A 22,975-nucleotide genomic window follows, 5' to 3' on the forward strand; every position below is an offset into this window, starting at 1 on the left:
TTTTAATGATTATTATTAATTATTTCTAAATAAATTCTCCTAAGGGTACTTAAATCCTCTTGAATAAATTCCTATGGCTGCATCTTGTGTCTATAACAGAACTTAAAACCTTAATTTATTTTTAGAAACAGAACATTGTACTCTAATATTTAAGAATTAACTTGAATATTATAACTCACAGATGACAGCATGTTTATGATTGACAATAATGAAAGTTTGAGTTAAGAAATTCTCACCTGAAGTGACAGAGGGGATTTTGTAACTGGAAGTAATGCGGTAATATGGTGGATTATCCATATGGGTGACTCCTGAACTGACAGGATCTGTAAGCTGAAGTTCACTCACCAGCTCTTCTAGTAGCTGCATTGTTTTATCTCTACCCAAATAAACAATAACTTTCTTTACCTGCCATCAAAAAAAGCACATGTATATAAAATAGTATGTACACAAAATTTTCACTGCAGAAACATGAATAAAAAAAAAAAGAGCAGGAAAACAACTTGTTAGAATTACTATCTACCTGCACTGCAAGTGAGGATACCAGAAACTTACCCTAGTTCTAAAAGCAGACAAAACTGCCTTCACGGGCATCAACAGCAGGAAGCATCAGAAACATATCACAAGAGTAAGGTAAGTCTTCTGAATTCAGTGAGTTATTTAAGCAGCAGCAGGTTTCCTTATGAAGGCTTTAGCAACATCTGAGATCAACACTGGAGCAAACGTATTCTGATATGATTTACTTTTGATACTTCACAGTTGTGTCTCCACTACTACTTCTCCAGCAGGTATTTCTCCTCATGCTATTCTGCAGTGCTCTCACACAAGCACTGATGGAAAACTGGTTTTGAGTGGGTTTGGGGTGAGGTGGCTTTTTTTGTTTAATACTTGGTCATGCAAGAATAATTACACTGTCCCTATATGGTGTGACAGGTACTTTATTTTAGTCTGTCTGCTTTTTAAGACTATCCTAAATTACAGTATGGGATAAATGTTTAATTCCAAAAAAGCTCAAGGCCTTTATATACTCTGATAAGAATAAACACCTATCTATAGCAATATTTTATTAAGCATATAGTAATTAAGAAATCTCCACTACATGAGCAAATTAATCCTGGTCACTGCTAAGCAGTAGCAGATGTCTGCTAGTTACTGATTACTCTAGACATTAGTACAGTCATATTTTGTCTCCTGACATTATATTGAGTCATCAGTGCTCAATGATTCATTTCCATTCTTTTGAGAGAACTTAATTATGAATGGTAAGCAAGTGATCCAGCACATCTGACTCATGGAATTACTTTGTCAACTTGTTCAAACTATGCGCACAGAGATTTGGGGCTGCAGCATTAAACTAGGTTCCCTAATTTGAAATGAAGAAATTAAGCTCTTCTTAGAAAGAACTTAACAATATTATTAGCTTCTGATTGTTTACTTCATATCTAGAATTCAGGTTTTTTTTACTATTAGCAAAAGCTGTAATAATTCTTTTATGAAAATATTACTTACGGAACTATCTTAATTCTTCCTAATGAACAGAGACTAACAGTTGCAGTAGATTTGAATTTTCTAATGGCAGGGAGTTGTTCAGTGTACACTAATGAAGCTAATGTAAATTTAGTATGGTAGCTCTTAAGTTTCCTTTTCATGGCAAAAGGACAAAAAAAAAAGCTAAGACAGATGCATACATTTTAGCAAGTCTTTTCCATTTTGTGCAGTTTACTCACTAAATGAGGTCTATGGTCCACCCTGAGCTCTGACAACTTGTAAGACAGCTTGTGGATCATTTCAGACTTACAATACTGAATAAATAGCAATACTCCGTAAGTTGTCTCAGGGAAGCCTTACCTATCCTTAAGGTGTGGTACCATTTCTGGTTTATTTCCTTTCTCAAGCCCATTCCATGAATGCCCAGTTTAACTGAGAGTGATACTGAAATTTTGACACAGGTGTCCAAAGTAACTCAAACAGAAGAACTGAATTTGATTTGTTCATAGTATTTAGTGGTCATAAAATACAGGGTTGGAGATTTTGACAACAGAAATCCTGCCTCACTTTTTTTGTCTGGTCACCTTTGCTGCTAGACACACAACTAATTTTTTAAATATCAACAGCACTAAGGAGAGATGTATCCCATACTCACATAAGGCAAAAGGCTGGGTTCACTGTTCACTCCACAGATACTGATCAAGAAGTGCAAAATTATTTTCAGATTCTTTGGCCAGCTGTCTGCCAAAGTAGTCCAGACATTTTCTATCTCTGACCAAGCCACTTCATCACCATACTAGAAAACAAAATAAATATCTCTCCTGAAAATTCCAGTAGAAAACACTGTATTTGAAAGTGATCTGAACTGATCATGTGGGGCAGGTTCTAGAAAAAGGAGACACAAACCCTCTAGGAAGCTGTTGTCTTTTACATTCCAGAATGAAGCTTTCACAAAAATTAATTTTTATAAACACATTCTGGAAATAACCATTTTCTTTTACAGCTGTAAACAGACAAAAATATATCTGAACATATATATACACATATATTTTATCTATATATGAGTTATGTTTTTCTGCATTATATAAATACATATTTTTATTTCTATGTTAATTTATTTCTAATTTTATATATTTATTTACATTTAAAAAAAAGGCAGCTATCTAAATTTAACAGAGACTCATTCTCCCAGTTGTTTACAATCCTGAATAAAATTCCATGGATCACAGGCTGCCAAGAGTTTTTAATCTGTAGCTTGAAACATAACCTCTCATCAGCAAGATTCAAAGACACGAAGAACTGGCAGGAGCACTGCATGTGACCCATACTTTTTCTCTGTTGGAAGTGGCTATCACAGGAAGGACAAGGGTCTATCAGACTTTGGCAACAAGACTGGTTCCAAAACTCTCCTTGGAGATCATAGGTATACTGGTGACTTGATATTTATTATCTATCCAGCTAGACATCTATATTCCCAAACAACAGTCAGATACTGTTACCATAAACAGCAATTACTATAACACATACATTACATATTATTAATTTGTTTTAATAGCTCAAAACTATATGGCATAGTTTGGGTATACACAAACAACTCCACAAATATGAACAGTAACTCTTGAAAGTCTGATAACACAGTATCTCTGAATTTGCTTGCACCCTAAACACAATAATCCACTGGAACAAGATGGAGCACGTAAGTAATTAGACTTACCTTTGCAGTCATATACATCAGATTGTTCAGAACCATAGCTGTAGCCTGTGGTGACCCCCAGCCTTCTCCTCTTAGCCATCGTCTACTGTTCACCATTATTTCCCTGTCTTTCAAAGAATCTTCTTCATCTTCATCTTGCCGACGAACAGTTGGCAAAGGTTTCAAGTCTACCAACTCAATATTGTTCATCCATGGCAGAAGATAATGCAGCATCACCTGTCTCCCAGCTGGGTGAGCCGTTTGGATTCTCTGACTTACTTCTGTCATGCAAAAATTAGGTACATATATGAACTGCAAATCAGTAATGAGAACTGTTTTGGTAATAACAACCATGCATGCAAAAGACCATACTGATATAAAGTAATGCTGACACAGATCTATTTTTTTGTTCAGCTGACTGGCACTATTTCATAATGATAAAGGGTGCAGTCTGCAATAAAACTAACTGAAGACACTGATGACAGACAGTATGCTGAAGAAACCATATTAGTATATGCATCCATATATTCCTCTAATTGGAGGAGGGAACTAAAAAACTAGAGCATGTAAAAATATCAACTTTACCAAAAAGGCACTTAAAATGTTTTCTTCGTCATGTTAGTCCTAGTTTGGTTTTTTTAATTGATGTGAGAGGCTATTATTCTGCAATTGTTTAAAATTGCTATGAAATAATATTTCTAAGCAATCTACAGTAAATAAGAAAACAGTAAAAAGAATAATAGAAGAATAATTTTTACAACTGTTGAAGATCATTTCTCCAACATGATTTTTCATGGCTATCAGAAAGTCAGTAAGTGTCTTTGATTCGTGTTGTTTTCTCTTGAATATATTTCAAACACAATTAAACAAAAGTTGTCACTCAGTAAATCCCATTTTCTAAATTTATTATGATGATTTATTTATAAATAAATTATTCAGTTATTCTGCTGTCCTGATTTTAGTGAATTACATGTAAATTAATTACTGAAAATAAGAATTACACATTTTGCACAACACTGTTGACCCAATAAAGTTTTTTGGTTGGTTGTTTGTTTTTTTTAACCATACCTGAGAAGATAGCCAGTGTTAGCTCAGGGTATGTTCTTGCTAATTCTTCTGACAGCTGATAATATGACACAGAATACAGATGTGGTAGAGGAGAAGGCTGACCCAAAACTCCATCCGTCCGCTGAACTTCCAGTTTGTGAGCATAACGGAACATCTTTGGTTCCAAGATCTGCAACAGCAATGTTCAGAATTTGAAGCTAAGTATAGAGCTACAGCGGAAATCTTTATATAAAATTACCTTTCAAATTCATGTACCTACTTCCATTTAATGCTTCCTATCTATGCAGATCTCCATACATCTACAGTATTCATCAACACTGTGGTAATTTCACAGAAGACTAGCTAAGACTCAATCCACTTGATGAGTTTCCAACAATAAATTTCAGAAATCTGCTTTTATAAAATACCATATTAAATTTCTCTATAATAAAATGTGAAATATTACTGAACTCTTGTCATTCCAAACAGTACCAATTTCTGCTAATCTATAAGACATGGATAGGAGCAATGTAATCTTTGATGTAGCAGAGATGCAGCTGGAGGCTAAATAAGTAAGATACTTTAAAGTCTGTTTTGGCTGATCTTAATCAATGGTGTTCAATTGAGAAGAAAGACAGTGCTGAACAGGAGGGTGATGAGTGCTGATATACCATGGGTGTGACTTTAGTGGGCATTTTACTGTTGAATTTAGCTGACAACAAAAACTTTTTCAAAAACCACCAAAGCCTGTGGTCTGAGTCACAAGTAGCACCGATTCATTTACTTACATTTAAACACTAATGCTGCCTGTAAGATTAAGCTTACCTCTAAATGACCTCTGAAAGAAATACACAAAAGTAAATTAAATGGCTAACAAGATTTTCACTATCATCTCTCCACAGACAAATGAAAAAATGTTTGGTATTAATGCAAAAATCAGAAAACTGACTGCTGCTCCAGTAAACACAGGCACGGGAAGCAATATTTTTCTCTCTGAGGTGCTTTTGGACAAATGGAGCTATGTACCACTTTGTTTCAGGGCCAAACCAGAAGAACCTTGATTTCAGTTTTGTCTCTTGAAAAAGCAGATATTATGGTATTATACAAGTCCCAAGTCCTTCATTTCTGAAAACAGACACACTTCCACTGAAGTCTAACTGTGCCAGGTAAGGATCCGGCCTAACTAAATATTAAAATACAGAAGGAAAAAATAATATATGTTGTATTTAATTACTGAAAAGAAATAAATAGTTAACAGGTTGTTGGTTTGTTTTTTTTTTAAATGCACAAGACAATTTTTATTTTAAATTAAAAAGAAAAGGCAAAATTGGTTTACAAACCTGTAATAGTTGCATAGCAACTTCATAGATAGCCCTAGTAGAATCAGCTGCTTTAAATAATATCAGATTCAGGAGGGTCACTGTATCACACTGGTAATCCCTAGGGAAAAAATTGGAAGTGTGAAATAGATAAAATCACATTTGGCTTTCTAAAATTTGAATTTATTAAAAGTTTCTACTTTCCCATATAGTATGGGATATCAAAATTTTTTAAGAAGTTTCTTTGGTAACACATACACTCAAATAAGAGAGAACTTTTCTCTTTAGGGCAGAAAAAAACCCCCACAGTTCTACATGAAAACACTCTTTGAAAATCAAAGTTTAAAGTTCTGAAAAATGCTCTAGTACCTGTTTTGGAACACACTGGCTATGGCTTTAAAACAGCCAGCTGCTACCCGCTTAGAACCTGTGTAACACCGGTCCACGGCCCAGTACATGAGGTTACTCTGGTCAGGGTTGAGTTCCAAGAGCAGCATGACTGCCTCACAGCCTAGCTGGTGAACCTGCATTCCAGAAGAGAACCAATAATATATTTATAAATATAGAAAAAAAGACCAACTTTAAAAAATGGCATAAAATAGGCAAATAAATATTTAATTTTAAAAGCAAAAGAACTGCAATATGCTAAATTTGTTCCATCTAAAACCAATGAGACCACAGCTAAAAATAACAACAGGCAATTGTATCAAACTGTTTAACATTCAACTTGTGCACATAGTCATAAACTAGCAAATAAGTGAAGTAAATAACTAGATCGTTCTAGTGACTTTTTATTCCTCATTTCCAAGGCTACCTTGAGCTATTTACTATTTTTACTTGCCTTACTACAAGCTGAACACTGACCTGAAAGCATCAAACACAGAAAAGCACTTAAACATACATAGGAATTCCAATGGGATACAAGGGATAGATCTACGTGAAGGCTTGCATGTTCTCTTGCATCAAAGTAGACCAATGGAACTGTATTTTATGTAGTCACAGTCAGAGGACAATAAAGGCCCTATCTTTTAAATCTAATTATTACAGCTTAACCTAGCTGACTAGTTTATAAACAATACTCAATTTTTCACTCCTTGCTCTTTCCTTTTCCATTCTGTTTTGTCCATTCTTAGACTGATTACGGACTGCCTTCCTCAACAGGGTGAAACCAGGACAGTACAAAAATATGCACTACTAAACCAGCTTTGAGCTTAAGCTACCCTAAAGCTTTTAGGCCAATCTGACTACAAAAGTTGTTAAAGCAGATGTTGAAGGCACTGACAGTTGCAAATCAATGTTGACATTGCTTGTGTATTACCTTTTTATCTTGTGAATCCAAGATATTATCCAGCCATTTGTACAAATAGCCATCAGACGAGAGCCCCACGTTGTCTGCAACAGGGCCACAACACAGTACAGCAGACATAGCCTTTAGAAAGTGATTGAAAAACTGCATTTTAATAACTCAAAGGAAGTGCTTTTACCAAAACCATTAAAATATAAGAAAAATAACTTCTATTCAATCAAAAGAGAAAGACCAAGGTTAACAAAAAAATGCTTAACATCTTATTCAATAAATTATCAAATTTTTCTCACCTCGCAAATACAAGAAACTGTCAATACTGAAATGGTGACATATGTAAGCGTTAATGTGCCAGTTTGATTATTAATGTATTTTTACATAAAAGCTTTTATTCTTAGGCAACTAAGGACTGAAGTCACAGGAAGCGAACATTTAAAAGTAATTTTAAGAAATTCCTATAGCAAGTGTGATAGTTTATAGTACCTATAAAGCCAAACTGTCAAAAATCCACGAGACAGAAGAAAAAACGAACTAAGTCATGAATGGCAACAAGGATGTGAAAATCACATCCAGAGTCCAGATGTTAAATTTGCATTAAAACAGTCAAAGTTACAATCCATTTCCAAAATTCAAAAGTAATAAATACCTTTAATGCACAGTATTGGTGTCTGTTTATTCTCATGTTCCTATCACTGTATCTGTCCAGGGGAGTAAACATGATACTAAAAGGACCTGCCCAATGACTGAACAACATAAATAGACTGTGGCGTAGACTTTGCTGAGGAAAGACACTTCTCCTCTGGTGTACTGTAAGAAAAGCAGACAGTTAGACAAATACCTATTGTCATCCTTTAAAATACAGCGTGTAAACCAGAAACAAACCCAAACAATGAATATAAAAGAAAAAAAGCAACGTAAAGACATTATTACAACTTCATAATAGCTGATGTAGGTTTATTGTTGTCCTGTTCAATGCCGCTAGTGTAGAAGAGGAAATTCTTAGTCTAGAGAATACAAGTGCACTGCCAACCACAAAGACTTTTTCTATATTAGAAAGTCACTTGTACAGTTGCAAACAGTACCAAAAACCTCCCTTAAAAATAATGCTGCTAAAGTTATATTAAAAACTGATGGTATAATTTATTTTTTTTTTAATACTCTGAAACTTCAGAAAAAAAAGTGGATTTTTCCTTAGGGTTGAGGTTTTTGGGGACGAGGGTTAGTAATGTAGTACACAATAAATACCATCACCAGAATTTATTAAAACATTTTTACGTACCTGGAACATTTTGAATGATATTTGCCACTAAGGCACTAAAATGGCATCGGATATCTTTCAATGTATCAGAATCCTTTTCATTTTCTGCTTCTAGGAGTTGTCTTGTTAGATCAACATACTCAAGTAAAGTGTTGTTGAGGGAATGTGTTTCATTATCAAGGCCACCACTTGCACTTAAAAATAAAATGAAAAAAAGAACTCAACCAGTATGATAAATACACATAATGATTTTTGAAAACAATCCCTTGTTTTGTCTTTTTAAAAAATCCTACAACCTCGTTGCGGCAAATATTTAATTAAAAGTAATGTCTTCAGTCAGGCTCTATTTCAGATTCTATAAAAACCTCTAGTGAAAACAAACTAAGAATCAAGCCTCACTATCACAAGCTGCTCATCCTTCCACAGAATTATTTCTTATACTGGGGACAAGCATCGGCAACAATGAGGTAAAAGGGAGAGATTAGGAACTCAGCAAAATGCCAAGTCTTATAAAACCATGTCTAGTTAGCCATATACTAAAACTCACTGAGGTATTTTGCAGGTTTGTTTTATTGGGTCATAAGCATACTAGTGACTTAATTCAGAAGCATAAACCACGTATCTCATGAGTGCCGCCCCTACCTGTGACTAATGACACCAGCATCTGCCAACAGTTCAAATATTCGTACTAGTTGTACTCGTAAAATATCTCGACGCCTGCGCCGTTTCATGTTCTAGTCAACAGAGGAAACACAAAATTAAATGAAGCAGAGGAAAAACTAAGGATAAAACCAGAGTGGCATATAAAGGCACTACTATATCTGTACTACAGCTAGCATTAATTATCAGGGGTGCCAACCTTTCAAGATGAGCTACCAAACTTGCTAATAATTTTAACAGAACAGTGAACAAAATCTTTATCAGTTGCCACTCCAAATTACAGTAAGTTTGCTATTACACGTATTATCAAAATAAAGTTTTTTATTAGTCTCCTGTAGCAAAGTGCAACATGTAAACCTGTGAAGTACAAATGCCAATGTTTCTACATATTTTGAGGGAGGTGATTCTTCCCCTCACCCCACCCTGGTGAGACCCCACCTGGAATAATGTGCTAGCTCTGGAGCCCTCAGCACAGGAAGGACATGGACTTATTGAAGCAGGTCCAAAGGAGGGCCACAAAAAATTATGAGAGGCTGAAGCACATCTCCTATGAAGACAGGCTTGAGAGAGTTGAGGTTGTTTATCCTGGAGAAGAAAAGGCTCCAGGGAGACTTTATCTCCCCAGTCTTTCAGTACTTAAACAGTGTTTGTAAGAGAGTTTGGGAAAAATATTTTAGCAGGGCTCGTTGCAATAGGACAAGGGATAATGTTTTTAGCATAAAAGAGGGGAGATTCAGGCTAGATATAAGGATGAAATTTTTTACAATGAGGATGATGAAACACTGGCACAGTTTGTCCCAAGAGGTGGTAGGTGCCCTGTATGTGGAAACATTGAAAGCCAGATTGGTTGGGGCTCTGAGAAACACGCTCTAGCTGGAGATGTCCTGCCCACACTGCAGGGGGGATTGGACTACATGGCCTTTAAAGTTCCCTTCCAACCCAAGCTCTTTTATGATCTGCATATAAGACTGCCAAAACACATTATAGACCAGCAACATTTTGAAAGAGAAGTATGCTCCTTCCCATCATCTGTATTTAATTACAAATTTGTTACTAATAAGAATATTACAGTTACTACAAAAAATAATGAGCAATCACCTCTTAATTTGTGTTTGTGGAGATTATTATTTCTATGAATACCTACTAAGGCTTCTAAACATTGCTGTAAAACATGCCCTCCATCACAAAATTTTTACTCAGAGCAGCAGTAAATCAAGTGAGTTTACAGCATTTTTCACTACAAAAAAAGTCCAACAAAACCAACCAAAACCAAACTAAACCAAAAAAACAAACACCCTCTCCACCCACAAAACTACAAAAAAAGACACAAAATTTGGCAGAAAACAGAATTCAATTTCATGTCTTAGCCACTGCTAATTGTGGGCATGTTACTTATTATATAATGAAGTAACAACTGTGTAAAGCTACTCTGAGGTAAAAAGAAAAGGTTCCACTAATTTTTATTATTTTTTTTAAACAAAACCTCTGATACAGGAATAATACAGAGCTCAAAACAAACACAAAGCTCTGTAAACACCTCAAAATCATTTAAAGCAGTAACATCTCACCTTTTCATCTGGTATAGTGACAGATTTTAGGTGCAGAAATTAAAGAATACAACATTTCTCTACTACCATTCATGGGGAGATATTTAAAACTGTGTACTGAATATAGTGGAAAATATCTAATTACCTCTGGCCTTCTTTCAAGTGCTTCCTTAATGATAGGATGTAATTCTTCTATTAGTTCCCTGAATTGAAAGAATAAAAAGAATAAAAACAACTGTTAAATTCACATCTCAACTGAAAGATGTTTCACAGCAACTAGTATTACAACGTAACTTAAAACACCCTCGGGTTTTCTTCCTTTACCTACAGTTTCTGAAATAAATCAGCATTTAAAGAGATATTTCCTAGAAAGTTATTTTCCCAATTTAAAGACAGATGACCAAACAGATGTCTCTAATTACCACTAAATTTGCATTCACCAAGCACTATGGCATATTTCTATCACAAATGATTTAATTTATTTTCATAGGCAGGATTTAACAAAGCCTTATGGTGCAAACAGATACTCTTAGGAAAAAAAAATGTTGGCAGCTTATACACTGCTCTGAGTTGTCATGATGCATTCAGTTGTTGATAAAGACTGGGTTTTTTAAGGCAAATAATGCTATGCTGACAGAAATCAGACCAGTCTCCATGAAAACTGAAAAGCAACATGCATTCGTGTGGTGGTTACATTCCCTATTTGTTCTGAAGCTCCACAGGCTTTCTTACTACTCAGTTCCCTCTGTCAAACTAAGACTGCCTTACAACTCCAAAAAGGGGACAGGGAAAGATTCAGTAGTATGAATCTATGCAGACAAAACACTGAGGTAAAAACATACTATTTTTACTTAAATATTTGTTAACAAAGTAACTACCACCTCCACTTTAGATTGGGAAGGTGATACATTTCCCTACTTCCTGTGGTACTGTAATTCAGGCATATCAAAAGCATACACTGCTCAAGTTTTCATGGTAAATGGCTGACTCCTCTGCTACATCATTGAAAGGTTCACCTTCAGAGAATGGGTCCAAGTGACCAGAACACTGCACAAACTTCTGTGCTGTGCTCAATTACCAGAGACTTACGCATGGTTAGGGATTGTTTTATGCTTCCTTCCAAACACAGAAAACACGGAAGAACATGAAGGAAGCTTTTTTTTTCTGCTAAAACATAGTACAGGGTTAGCTTCCAATGGAGAGCAAGAGACACCTAGACAAGTTCATGAAAGTGTAATGATCAGAAACAGAAAACAAAGGATTTTTCTGGCAAGTTTAAGAGAACCACATATACTTACCATTTATACAGAAAAAAGTTCCCAAGAAAAAATAGAGGGTGAGAAGAACAGTGCTTAATAAACAAAATTAAAACAATGAATCAGAACAGAGCTGCAATGGTGAAGGGTGGGATACTGTTAGCATCTGATGTGAGTATGCATACTAGACAGAGGAAAAAAGCTGGTCATCAGAAACATAAAATTCCCAACAAAGAAATCAGAGGACTGATAAGAGTAAGATTTTTTTCTTGTTGCTTGCTGAATTAATTGTTTCTAATTTAGAAAACAAAGATTTCTGGTGAAATCCTCACTGGAAGCATTTTCTAGACTTGTAGAGCACAATTATGATTTAAACCTTAGAGAGTTGTCAGTTGAGGAAAGCAACACAGAAATGCAATTTAAAACTCATGGCTTCCTGGCACAGAGCTGTCTTTTCACTTCAGTGGATCTGTAATACACATTGACAGCACAGTATATTAGGATCTGAAGAAAAGTAAGTCTCAGTTGAGGTAGGAATGCCATGATAGCTAGACAGACCATTTTGATTCCAACAATTACATAAAGACTTGTCACAGTAACCAGAAGTTTTGGATTATGAGTTGAATCCAAGTATCTTGAGCAAGATGCATGAAATTAAATTGATAGAACAAGTGACTTGGCACAGATTTAATTCTGCTACAGAAGAATAAAGTTACCATCACCCAAACTAATCCACTAATCCACATGGACTTCTCGTTGGTACAACACATGAGAAAGGTGTATGAGTTATGAAGTTACAGGAAGTTTATGCAGGAAAAAAAAAGAAAACGTGGAAAGGGGTGCACCATGGATTTCAGAAGCTCCAGCACTCATCAGAACACGGTTGTAACTGGTTCTTTTTCAGTTTGATCCAAGTATCTATTTTTAGAATACAGTTACCATGACACTCCTATACACAAAGAGCTCAAAACCATATGTTTGTTGCCAATAGTAATACGGAGGGTTCAGTAATTCTTACCAACATGATTATAACTAACATTTCAAATGTTAATAGTCCATACAAATTGTTCTTTCATATAAGGCCAGCCTTTACATTTAATAAAAGGCAGCTGTTTATTTTATTTCACCTACCTTCTTTTTCTTTATGCAGACATGAGCTCTACAAATAAAACTATTTCAACCTCTAACAATCTTTATCACACCATTAAATGGTAGAAAAGAAAATGGTAACCACTTTTCATAGCTTTTTTTCTTAAAAGAAAAAAAAACAAACATTTTTATCTTAACTCTGACCTCCCACTTTGTAATCAATTAGCATAAAAAAAGGTGAAACACAACAGTTACCTAAAAGCTCCTGGGTTGGTCCTGCCAAGTCCCAGCACAAGGGATTCTGTAATTTCCATGCTCTCAGAGCGCATCATTGGAACTATGTGCTTAAACAGGGAGGAAGGGGATGGAATGCCAATGATCTAAGAAGAAAACCAGAATAAAGCATAATGAAGCAGTTACCAAACAATCAGGTGATATGACATTAAAACATGCTGTAAATTTACAGCCTTCTCACACTGATCAGTGAATTAAAAAATTTCATTTTTGTAATTTTATTTTTGACATGGAGAAACTGTTCTGAAACAGTAAAGTAGTATTAGCTATTCCTCCATTCCTTGTATAATTGAATTTTCATTGTCAGATGACAATGAATGGATAAACAGATGCTTTGCATGTTAAGTGTATCTGCCCTACTTAGGGAGGGGGAGCAGACTTCTGGTGTCCAACTCCTTAGACTCCACTGTGGCTCTGAAAAAGAACAAAGCTGAATTTCAGGCTACACTTTCTCAGATTTAGGGAAAGGATCTCAGTAACAAACAAGTTGAGTAGGCTGCTTCTGCAAAAATCTGCTGCATAGCTCATGAGTTATCTTCACCTCCACTGTACCTTCTATAGGAAGCCAAAAAGGATAAAAACAAAAAGAAGCAAAGAAGCAGGGAGGGGAAAAGAGAAAAATAAAAAATCTGCAGGTGATATGAAGCAAGGCAGACAAAAAACTGTCTGTGGTTGGGAAAATATAACAATATACATCATGCCTGAATAGGCAGCTGTTTCTCAAATGAAAGGCTATTAACTCAGAATTGCAGAAGTCTACTGATAGAAAAAAAAAACAGCCTTAATAGTAAATGAAACATTTCCTCATTACCACTAGGTAAGACTTTGAGACTGGGTGAAGATTTTCATTACATGACTAGATTTTGCCTTACAAATGCATAAGCAGAAAAGCCTCTACAGCACAGATAAAAAGAAGTGAAATAAAACACTACCCTAAACAAATGAAAGACAAATGTATTCTAAAACATGCTTGCAGACAATTTACACCAGTTTCTAAGAATCATGATAGCTATTATGATCCTCAGTATTTCTACTCCTAATAACATGTAGACTTATTTACGATAAGCATTAGAAGAACCTACTCTTGAATCAATGCTATAACCACTGTCGGGAGTAGACGCCAGCGTCTCTGGAGGGGAACATCTCACAGATCCTGTGGAGGTGGAGGAGTTTGAAGAAGACGCTGCACTGCAGCAAAGAATCAGGTAGTTTCTCCAGAGCCCAATGTAGGAGTCACTGCTTGTAGTAGTATTCACTTTCTTTGCATTGATAGGGCTGCTATTAAAAAAAAAAACAACCATAAATAAAAAGCTCAGTATAGTAAATAAAGCTTACCAGTTTCACTTTGGTTTTCTACTGAACTTACTTTTCAATATATATATGCCACTGCTTCCAAAACTGTTAACATGGTAAACTCTGAACAGTTCAGAATAGACCTGTACCTCAATAACATAAGCTTTTATAGTCAAATCTGTTGAACTACAATATAGTTGAAGAAATGAAATAATTAATCTTTAAAGCAGTAAGTTTTCTTTCCTATGATAGAACTATAATTTTTTGTTATATAAAGTTCTAATAAACTCACAGAACATATAAGCAGTCCATACATCACCTCACTGAAACATAATGACATTACAATAGTAATAAATTTTGAAAGAATATGCAATAAAATTTATTGCATTTCCTTTAGAAATTAACTTACTTTATATCCACTTGTGGAGACAGCAGTTGGAGTCTGGTATATGCAAATGTCCAAGCATAGCTCACAGCTGTTGGGCAGTGTTTTGGAAGATTTTCCTGTTTCATGAAACTTGAGAGGCTTATAATCCATGGATCTTGGCCTTGAGTCACGTGTGCAAATATCCATATATGTGATGGACTGATCACATCAAACTGATGGCTGATGGGGGAGGAATTCCAGTCAGCCAGAGTTTGCAGATCTATTGAACTGGGACAGTACAGTAAAGTTGTCTGTGTGCATAAAAAAGATAACATAGCAATATTTAGTATCTATGTATATTAAGTAACTATCTTTTCATTGTTAAATATCTAATAAAGTATCAGTGTCAAAATCACATTTGGAATAAATGAAACACATTACTTAATTTATGTGCTGGTTTTTTTTTAAGTTCCTAATATGGACCTGGTGTCCACAAAAAAAAAACATGGTGTCTGGGAAGGAACTGGATATTAGGAAATAGTAAATTCAAAAAAAAGGCCCTTTCACTCCTGATGACTTGATTCCCTTCCAGAAGATTCTGGACTCTAAAAGCCTTATACTACTCACCTCCACTTTGTTTCCTAAACCTAAAAGAGCTTTACCCTGATACTTAAGAGTTAGTAATAAATATATAAAAACGAAATTCAGCTGTTATTCATTGAAAGTTACAGCTTTCATCACAGATAAAAGACATGTTTCCTATTAAGAACCTGCATTGCTGCAGAAAAAGGCAGTAGTCTTTCCTTTAAAGAATCTGTAATCTATGAGCAAGATGAGAAAAAACAGGGATATAGCTGTCTGTGTGCATATGGTGGTCATAATGACACTATTGATCAGAAAGCACATAATGGTGGGGTCAGACTCACAACATTCCTTATTTTTTTATGGGGTTTTTTTTTGTCTATTGTTTGTGTGGAGTTTTTAATTTTGTTTTGTTTTGTTTGTTTGCTTTCCCCTTTGGTTGGGTTGGTTTGTTCATGTGCTTTTTTAAGGTGATAAATTGCCAGTGAAGTTAGCGTGAACATAGCGATGCTGCCATTTAAAATACATACAATTATTCCCTGCAGACTTACCTCATCTTACAACTAACTTTACATCAAACCTCTCCTACCTGGTCAGCCCCAGTGAGATGTATGAAACTCTCCAGGATAGTAGCACTCAGTCTGTCCATCACATCTATAGCCAACTCATCATCACTCTACAAAAGAAAATATGCAAAGCATAAAAAGCTCAAAGTCAAGATAAAAGCAGTTTCCTTAAGCAGTCACAAAAATGAATCATCAGTTCTTACCTTAGAAATCTCTAAAACTGTGAACAAGGCCCTTATTTCCCTCAGAACACTGACAGCCAATCTCCTGGTGGCAGGCCTTGTGCTGCAAAGGATGACCAAAGCAAACCCTTCTACCACGTGGAATACACTGGAATAAAGGGTCCTCTCCAGAGGAAGGGTATGGGCAGCCCCATTGGATACACCACGCTAAGAAAAAGGTGCAGAAGTTAAACATATTAAGAAAAAAGTAAATACAATCAAGCTATTGCCCTATTACTGGAGATGGCAAAATTCATACAAAGGTATTTAGAACTTGTTTGGCTACTAGTCAAATTTTGCATTATGAGAATGGCATAATATGAGCCACTTTGTTTTTTAAGTATCTCTCTGAATTCAGTCCAAACAAATACCACAAGAATGTATGTCTTATTTCACTTTCTCATGAGAATGACATAGCTAGGGCAAAATTAAAAACAAGTAAATAATACTCTTACAAATAGGACTGTATAAAGTTAAATTATCTGAACCCTTTCTATTTGCTAGTACAAAATCATGCTTTTTTCTAGTTTTATCAACTACTTCCAGTTACACATAATGAGTTCTGATGTAAGCAAAAGTGTGGACATGAATTAGTATTTAGGTAACACTTAATTTTTTTTTCCAAATTTCAAGCACTGTAATTTTTATTACTTAATAAAACCAATAAAGCCTACTAATAAAATTGTATGTAGATTCAATCCATGTTTTAACATCAGAGGACCTTATTTAGAAATACCTGAGAATCTTGGGTTTTATTGTGCATTTGGGCTGCTTGTTTCCACTGATTTATGAGCTGCACTAACATTTTTACTGCATTGTCAAGAAGCGTTGGGTGAATGTCAGTCACTTCGCGCACAATAAAATACACAAATCCTGAAAGAACATCTTCCCGCCAATCTGGAAAATCAAGCATTAATGCTTGGAGAGTATTGAAAGCCAAGGCACGAAGTTCTTCATCCATATGAATTGTCAGCCTGTTTAGAAAAAATACCAGTATCATCACCCTCGATTGGCATACTCTTAACCAGCCTTTATAAATTACAGTATTAACTCTTCCTTCTTTACTGTACAATGTAGAATACTTCCACAAAGATTCCTTTTCTGCACTGAATACATCTTAAACTGGCTACTAACAGAAGGTGATATTAATAATGCAAGACTTCATAAAACTTAATATAAAAAAATAATTTAAGAGATTTGGTCAAGTCTTTCATGCAGGCACATCATTGCAGGAAGCTGAGTAACCACCTCAGAGCTCAGTATTCATGCACACTGTGATGTATAGGCTATTTTTATCAAATTAAAATTGAAAAGAACAGATTAATTTTTAAGATAAAGCAGCTTTACTTTGGATATGAGAAAAAACTTGCTTAAAAAAACTTTCCATATATACTTAAAAATATGTCTCAACCCACTATGGTAGATGAAACTTATCCAGTACTGTATTAATGCTTAGTATTTTACACCTTTTATGTGATTTTTGATGACGAAGAAAAAGCTTTAGAAAAATCTTATTCTCTCAAATATTATTAACCTTCTAATAGATGTAACTTAATACATTATATGCCAATGAATTTATAATTTCAAATCTAAAAGCTATCCTGTATTTCATCACCAAGACCATTTCTGTACTAAATAAAGTTTTAAAGATGAAGGTTTATCACTCTAGTAATACGGAAAGACTGTCTGCATGTCCCACAAATACGTATTCTCACTGAATGCAAATTTACTCACCCCTAAACACCTGTCTGCTAAGGTGTCTCAACTACTTATCAGCACTGATAAGGCATATTCAGTTTAAACTGAGATAAGAGATAGAAGAATATGGGCAATGTTGGATTAAAAAAAAAAAAGGAAAAAGGAAGCAGGATAAGTAGAGAACAAGAAAAAACGTTTCCCCCAAGTGCCCTGCATTACACTTTGGTAATGTCAAACAAAGAGTATCTTTAAGATAGTTTACAGGACTAGCAATTGGAAGAAAACGGGAAAAAAGTATGATTGTAGCAACAAAAGGTAAGGCAAGTGCAAAAATCAAAGAACAGAAATAAACTCCTACTTTTCAAAAAATTATCTCTAAAAAAGTACAAGATCTTCAGGATAAATTTACCTCCTACTACTATGGCCAGTAATGCTTAACCAATTGCTGAAGGCAGGCAGGAATAAGAAAAGATTCTGTATGCACTGGACTCACACTACCTGATAAACTCATACACATGGCACTTAAAAAGGAACACCCACAAAGGGCAGAATTTTATTTCTCTTACCTTGAAAGCAATTCAATGAGGTCAGTCCTGCTCATGCCATCTGGAATCAATCTTGGGATAGCAGCAATGCAAGTTCTGAATAAGTCTATCTTAGGTTTTCTCTCACCCCTATAAAAACAACATGAGAGTTCTACTTCAATACATCACAAACATTTTCAATTTCATGTCAAAACTAAGGAGCTAACAAAAATTTGTATCACTAATTAATGAAATTAACATTCATTTACTAGTCAAGTAGAAAACCAACAACTGTAACGCATTAGTGATGGCATTTGCAACATTACAGCACAAAACCAGCATAACTTAACTGTGACAGTGAAAACACTGTAATTCAGTACATACGTAATCATGTCTTCAGGTTCTTTATTGGACATCTGCACACTAGTCATGCACATGGGCCTTCCAACTTCTTTGTCCAAATGCCTAAGAATGCTGTCTAGTGCTTTTCTGACTTGAGGGTAGTATATGGACATTCCTGAAAAGCCAAAGAAAACCAATCACCAATTTTATTTGTTTTCATTTAATTTTCATAAAATATTTATTAAAATATTTGCCACTTATTTGGTTTAGAACACCTTTTTCTTGCACAAAACATGACACGGAACACACACTTTAAGTGCCAAAAGAAATGCATATTACTTAGTAGCAGGTATTGTATGAAACTAGGAAGTTTCAGAAAGAACATTAACAAAGAAGCAATTATTAGTTGCTTTTCCATTTTCTCAATTCCAAGCAATTTAGTTCTAATTTAAAAATTTACATATTGAAAGAGTCCCTGAGAGATAACTACCTCATCTGCTGAAAATCAGTAGAATGTAGGTATTAAAACTGTCTTACTCCACTTCAGCTGTGGGACATACAGGATGTTCTAGAGTGACATCAAGGCAACGAATATGGCCATGCTGTTTACCACACTAACTGCACTCTGGCTTCTTTGTGCTAATTTGGCAGTGCAAAACACTTTAAAAAACCCATGGGTTTTGTCTTGGGCACCTAAAGGTCAATACTGTCTAGCAGCCCCCTCTAAAGAATCAAAGCAATTCTGTTACAACAGACTATCGCTGGATTCTAACAATCGAAATTAATACAGAAATAAAGTTACACAAATGTACTGGTTGAGAATAATTGAAAATACATACACACATACTGGAATGACAACTTACAGAGGAATACAACATACCTATAACTTTTGCTTCCTCATCCGTCAGTGTTTTATTAAGAAAAATTTTCTTCACGCGCAGAGTATTTCCTGAGGGAAGAACAACTCCTGTTGTTGGCATTGGCGGTTCACCATCTTTCTGTTGCAAGCTGTCTGCTATGACAAGGAAGACTCTGAGGCCAATATTCATCCTCTTCAATGGCAAAAAAGGGAAGAAAAAGGAAAGAAGAAACAGAAGAAATTATAACATTAAAGTAACACAGACAAGGCAAAACACAAATTGCATTTTTCCTCTCTTTTAAACAGAGAAGTACAGTTCCAGAAGGAAAGGCATTAAATAAAACGCTACATGTTAGAGTAATAAAATACCAAGAATAAAGTTTAAGCCTTGAGTGCCTCCCCACAACTCTGATTCCACTTAACGGACTTGGCACAGGCTAATATACTGAAAATTTTATAGTGCAAAGCACTAAAGGACTTGATAGGAAACTTGAGAATGACATACTGAAGACAGACATTGCTTAAAGGTCTCATCTGTTAGATTGGGTCTTGAACCGTAAGAGGTAGGTATGACTTCCCTGAAAAAAGGCTTTACAGTTACACTGTAACTAAAATTCACACATACTTTCTGAAACTATTGTTGAAATGAATCTGAACTCAGCAGTACTGCTGCTAGCTTAAACACTGGAAATGAATCAGCAAGTGAGCACGACTACAATTACTTCTTTAGTTTTAGTAAAACGCCCTTTCATATACCCATTAATCTGCTTTCATCCTGGCTCAAAAATAGTAATCATTTTCCCCTGAAACTACCCCAATGTCCTGTTCTTGCTGTATGCAAGTAATGGAGCTTTTTTTACCTCTGGGTTAATAGTGAAGGTTTTAGGAGATTTTCCAACACTGAGAAGATCAAATATTATTTCTTTCATTGCAAAATCCAAACGTTCCTATAGAGGGGAAAATGGATTGATATGATCATCTCTTTTCTGTTAATATGCATAGTTTAATTTCCTGGCTTTGCACAGGTGCTGGGTATCAGTTCTTAAAAGTTTAAAAATTAAAAATGTTTTAAAATATTCCCTATTTCCTATTTATTCTTATGACTTCATGTTGGTTTTCTGAAATCTAGTACAATTCAACACAGCTCATCCCCTGATGTGGTTCAATCATTTCTCCTAAAAAAAAAAAAAAAGAATCCTAGACAGTTCTGCTCAGGTCAAACACATTTCTACAAATGAGCTGAACTGTTTTAAGTAAGTAAAAATTAGTGACAGAAAGACAGTGCAACATGTCCTGCCTCAACCCTATCCAATCAGAAGTGAAACGTTTCGGAAGCTGAAGCACAAACTATCTGTAGGACAGGAAAACATGCTCTAACCTATAAAGTTATAGATGAATTAGAGTTTGCCTTGTGAGATCATATCCTGTATTTTAATATTAGGGCAACAGAAGCTTCAAAAATAATATAAATAATAATGCAACACTAACTACAAAGTACTACATACATTGCACATTTTTTCTGTCTACAGAAGCTAGTCTCCAGGCTAAATATAAGTGGATATTGCTATTCAAATGCTTTTTCCCCTTATAAAAATATTATTATAGAATATGCTAACTATATTAATGTATTTATATACACACCCCCACACACCAGTGCAACACAAATGTAAATATTAATCATCATGATTTTCATAGACAACAGTTACTGAAGTGTAAGTAAAATAATTTTGCCATAGGTAGAAACAGAACAAGTAATTTCATTTGTTATACGTATTCGCAGAAATCCTACTCAGGACAGATGACCATTAATTCAATGCAAATATTTAAAAACTAACCTTAAATTTACATTTCTTCAAATAATATTCATCCTAGTCTTACAACTCTACCTTGACATATTCTTACCTGAGCAATGAACTGAATAATCTTTACAAATATATTCAGAGGTGTGTCTCGTGGGACCACACTACGTGATCCTTTTGGGAAAAGTGCTGATACAATGCTCATGAGACGGCTACAGGAATTTAGACACAAAAAGAAAAAACAAACTTTTAAAAATAACTTTTCAATAATAGCAGAGATGTTACAGTTCAAATCTTGGGGGGGGTGTCTTACTATTAAATAATACAAAAGCATGTAACAGGTATGATCACTTCTAGAAAGTACAGCCCTCTACTGTCACAGGCAAGAGTATCCTGGGTTCATATAAAGTGACCAAAATCCTGTTTTCAACTAGTTAATAACAGTCAGGGGAAGGGGAAAAAAATAAATGACTATTCCAAATTCTCACTAAGTCAATTTGTAAAGAAAAGCTTTTCATTTCCAGCCCATACTTAGTGATGGCTACTACATACCCTATTTGTTTTGCTACTATTATTGCCTTTTATCTTTAACAAATGTTCTGCTGCTTATCTCTCTGCCCTCTTCTATCCCTGCAAAGATCAATGGAGACTCAATTCTTTTAATCAAGCTCCTTTGGTTTTCTCTGTTGAGATGGAGCCTATTTCCTTCTTTACCTGACTAGACCACTAGCTGGCTTCAATATCTCTTCTGATATCACTGGTGGACGGGGAGGGAAACAACCCACTAATCAGTATTCCAAAACACTTTGCATAATGAACTTACCTTTGAGTTACAGTGTTGCTTTCACATTTTATTCTAATAACATAAACCCACAATAACCTATACAAAGATTCCAGTGCAACTCGGGACATTTTGGGATCTTTATTCTGTGAAATGAATGAAAAAATACAGTTACTGTTGCTTGTGAGACACTCAGAAAATTCAATTTTTACTCTTTTGACTTTTAAGAATAACAATGTAAACTGGTATGTTTAATATGGAGTACAAGTTTCATATGTTTTAATAAAAAACCAACACTGTACTGCCTATTTCCAATACTACTTGAATATTTAACTAGTAATTCCAGAGCATTCTACATGTCTTTCACTCTGAGAGCAGAGAAGTAACTAAAAAGTAGATATTCCTCTTCAGAACACCAAGAGTGTACTAATTCCAAGAACTTTTATCAGAAAGCCATTTGTAACAAATACCTTTTTTATAGCAAACCAACTTAGGTTTGTTTAAAACATCAGAATAGCTGCTTTAAATTAGACACAAAGTCTACATCCATCATTCAACTTATGACACCAGACAGTAGGAGGTGCGGAAGAAAAGAACACAAAAGGAGGTAACCACATATTTGCCATTAATGTTTACTCACTTCCAATTCATTTTTATTGTAACAATGAAGCTAGCTTTCTCTTGAATTACTATAAATTCTTGTGGCATAATTCAGTTTAAATTATGCACTGTATGAAAAAAACTGTCATAAAGCTGCTACTAGGAGTTTAGTTTCACTCCTCCTAGCTCTTAAACTGTGTAAACCAATAAGGAACTAACACATACACAAGGATATACCAACTGGTATGTAAGTATGAGCTTATGAACAGAATAAATGATTCCCAGAGGTCATCTTTTTAGGCATTCTCTCAGGTAAAAAAAAAAAAAAAACAAAACAACACCGAAACCAAACCAAACCAAACCCAGCACGCACCACCCCACCCCATCTCACC

General features: G+C 35.0%; 1 protein-coding gene across 1 annotated transcript in view; it reads right to left on the reverse strand.

Moving 5' to 3' along the window:
- FRYL (FRY like transcription coactivator) overlaps positions 1-22,975 on the reverse strand; it is a 164,882-nt gene that overhangs the window by 46,076 nt on the left and 95,831 nt on the right. The window contains exons 13-35 of the mRNA XM_034064589.1: positions 22,026-22,129; positions 21,306-21,414; positions 20,264-20,350; positions 19,425-19,596; positions 18,587-18,719; positions 18,245-18,352; positions 16,717-16,954; positions 15,963-16,148; positions 15,783-15,869; positions 14,654-14,922; positions 14,034-14,229; positions 12,913-13,037; positions 10,458-10,515; positions 8,748-8,839; positions 8,127-8,299; positions 7,494-7,654; positions 6,863-6,973; positions 5,914-6,068; positions 5,566-5,665; positions 4,247-4,415; positions 3,200-3,459; positions 2,141-2,281; positions 237-405 (exon numbers count right to left, since the gene is read on the reverse strand). Of these exons, the coding sequence (XP_033920480.1) occupies positions 237-405; positions 2,141-2,281; positions 3,200-3,459; positions 4,247-4,415; positions 5,566-5,665; positions 5,914-6,068; positions 6,863-6,973; positions 7,494-7,654; positions 8,127-8,299; positions 8,748-8,839; positions 10,458-10,515; positions 12,913-13,037; positions 14,034-14,229; positions 14,654-14,922; positions 15,783-15,869; positions 15,963-16,148; positions 16,717-16,954; positions 18,245-18,352; positions 18,587-18,719; positions 19,425-19,596; positions 20,264-20,350; positions 21,306-21,414; positions 22,026-22,129 (3,403 nt within the window). The remainder of the gene's footprint in view (positions 1-236; positions 406-2,140; positions 2,282-3,199; positions 3,460-4,246; positions 4,416-5,565; positions 5,666-5,913; positions 6,069-6,862; positions 6,974-7,493; positions 7,655-8,126; positions 8,300-8,747; positions 8,840-10,457; positions 10,516-12,912; positions 13,038-14,033; positions 14,230-14,653; positions 14,923-15,782; positions 15,870-15,962; positions 16,149-16,716; positions 16,955-18,244; positions 18,353-18,586; positions 18,720-19,424; positions 19,597-20,263; positions 20,351-21,305; positions 21,415-22,025; positions 22,130-22,975) is intronic.

The sequence above is a fragment of the Melopsittacus undulatus genome, chromosome 7, assembly GCF_012275295.1.
Source record: "Melopsittacus undulatus isolate bMelUnd1 chromosome 7, bMelUnd1.mat.Z, whole genome shotgun sequence".
NCBI lineage: Eukaryota > Metazoa > Chordata > Aves > Psittaciformes > Psittaculidae > Melopsittacus > Melopsittacus undulatus.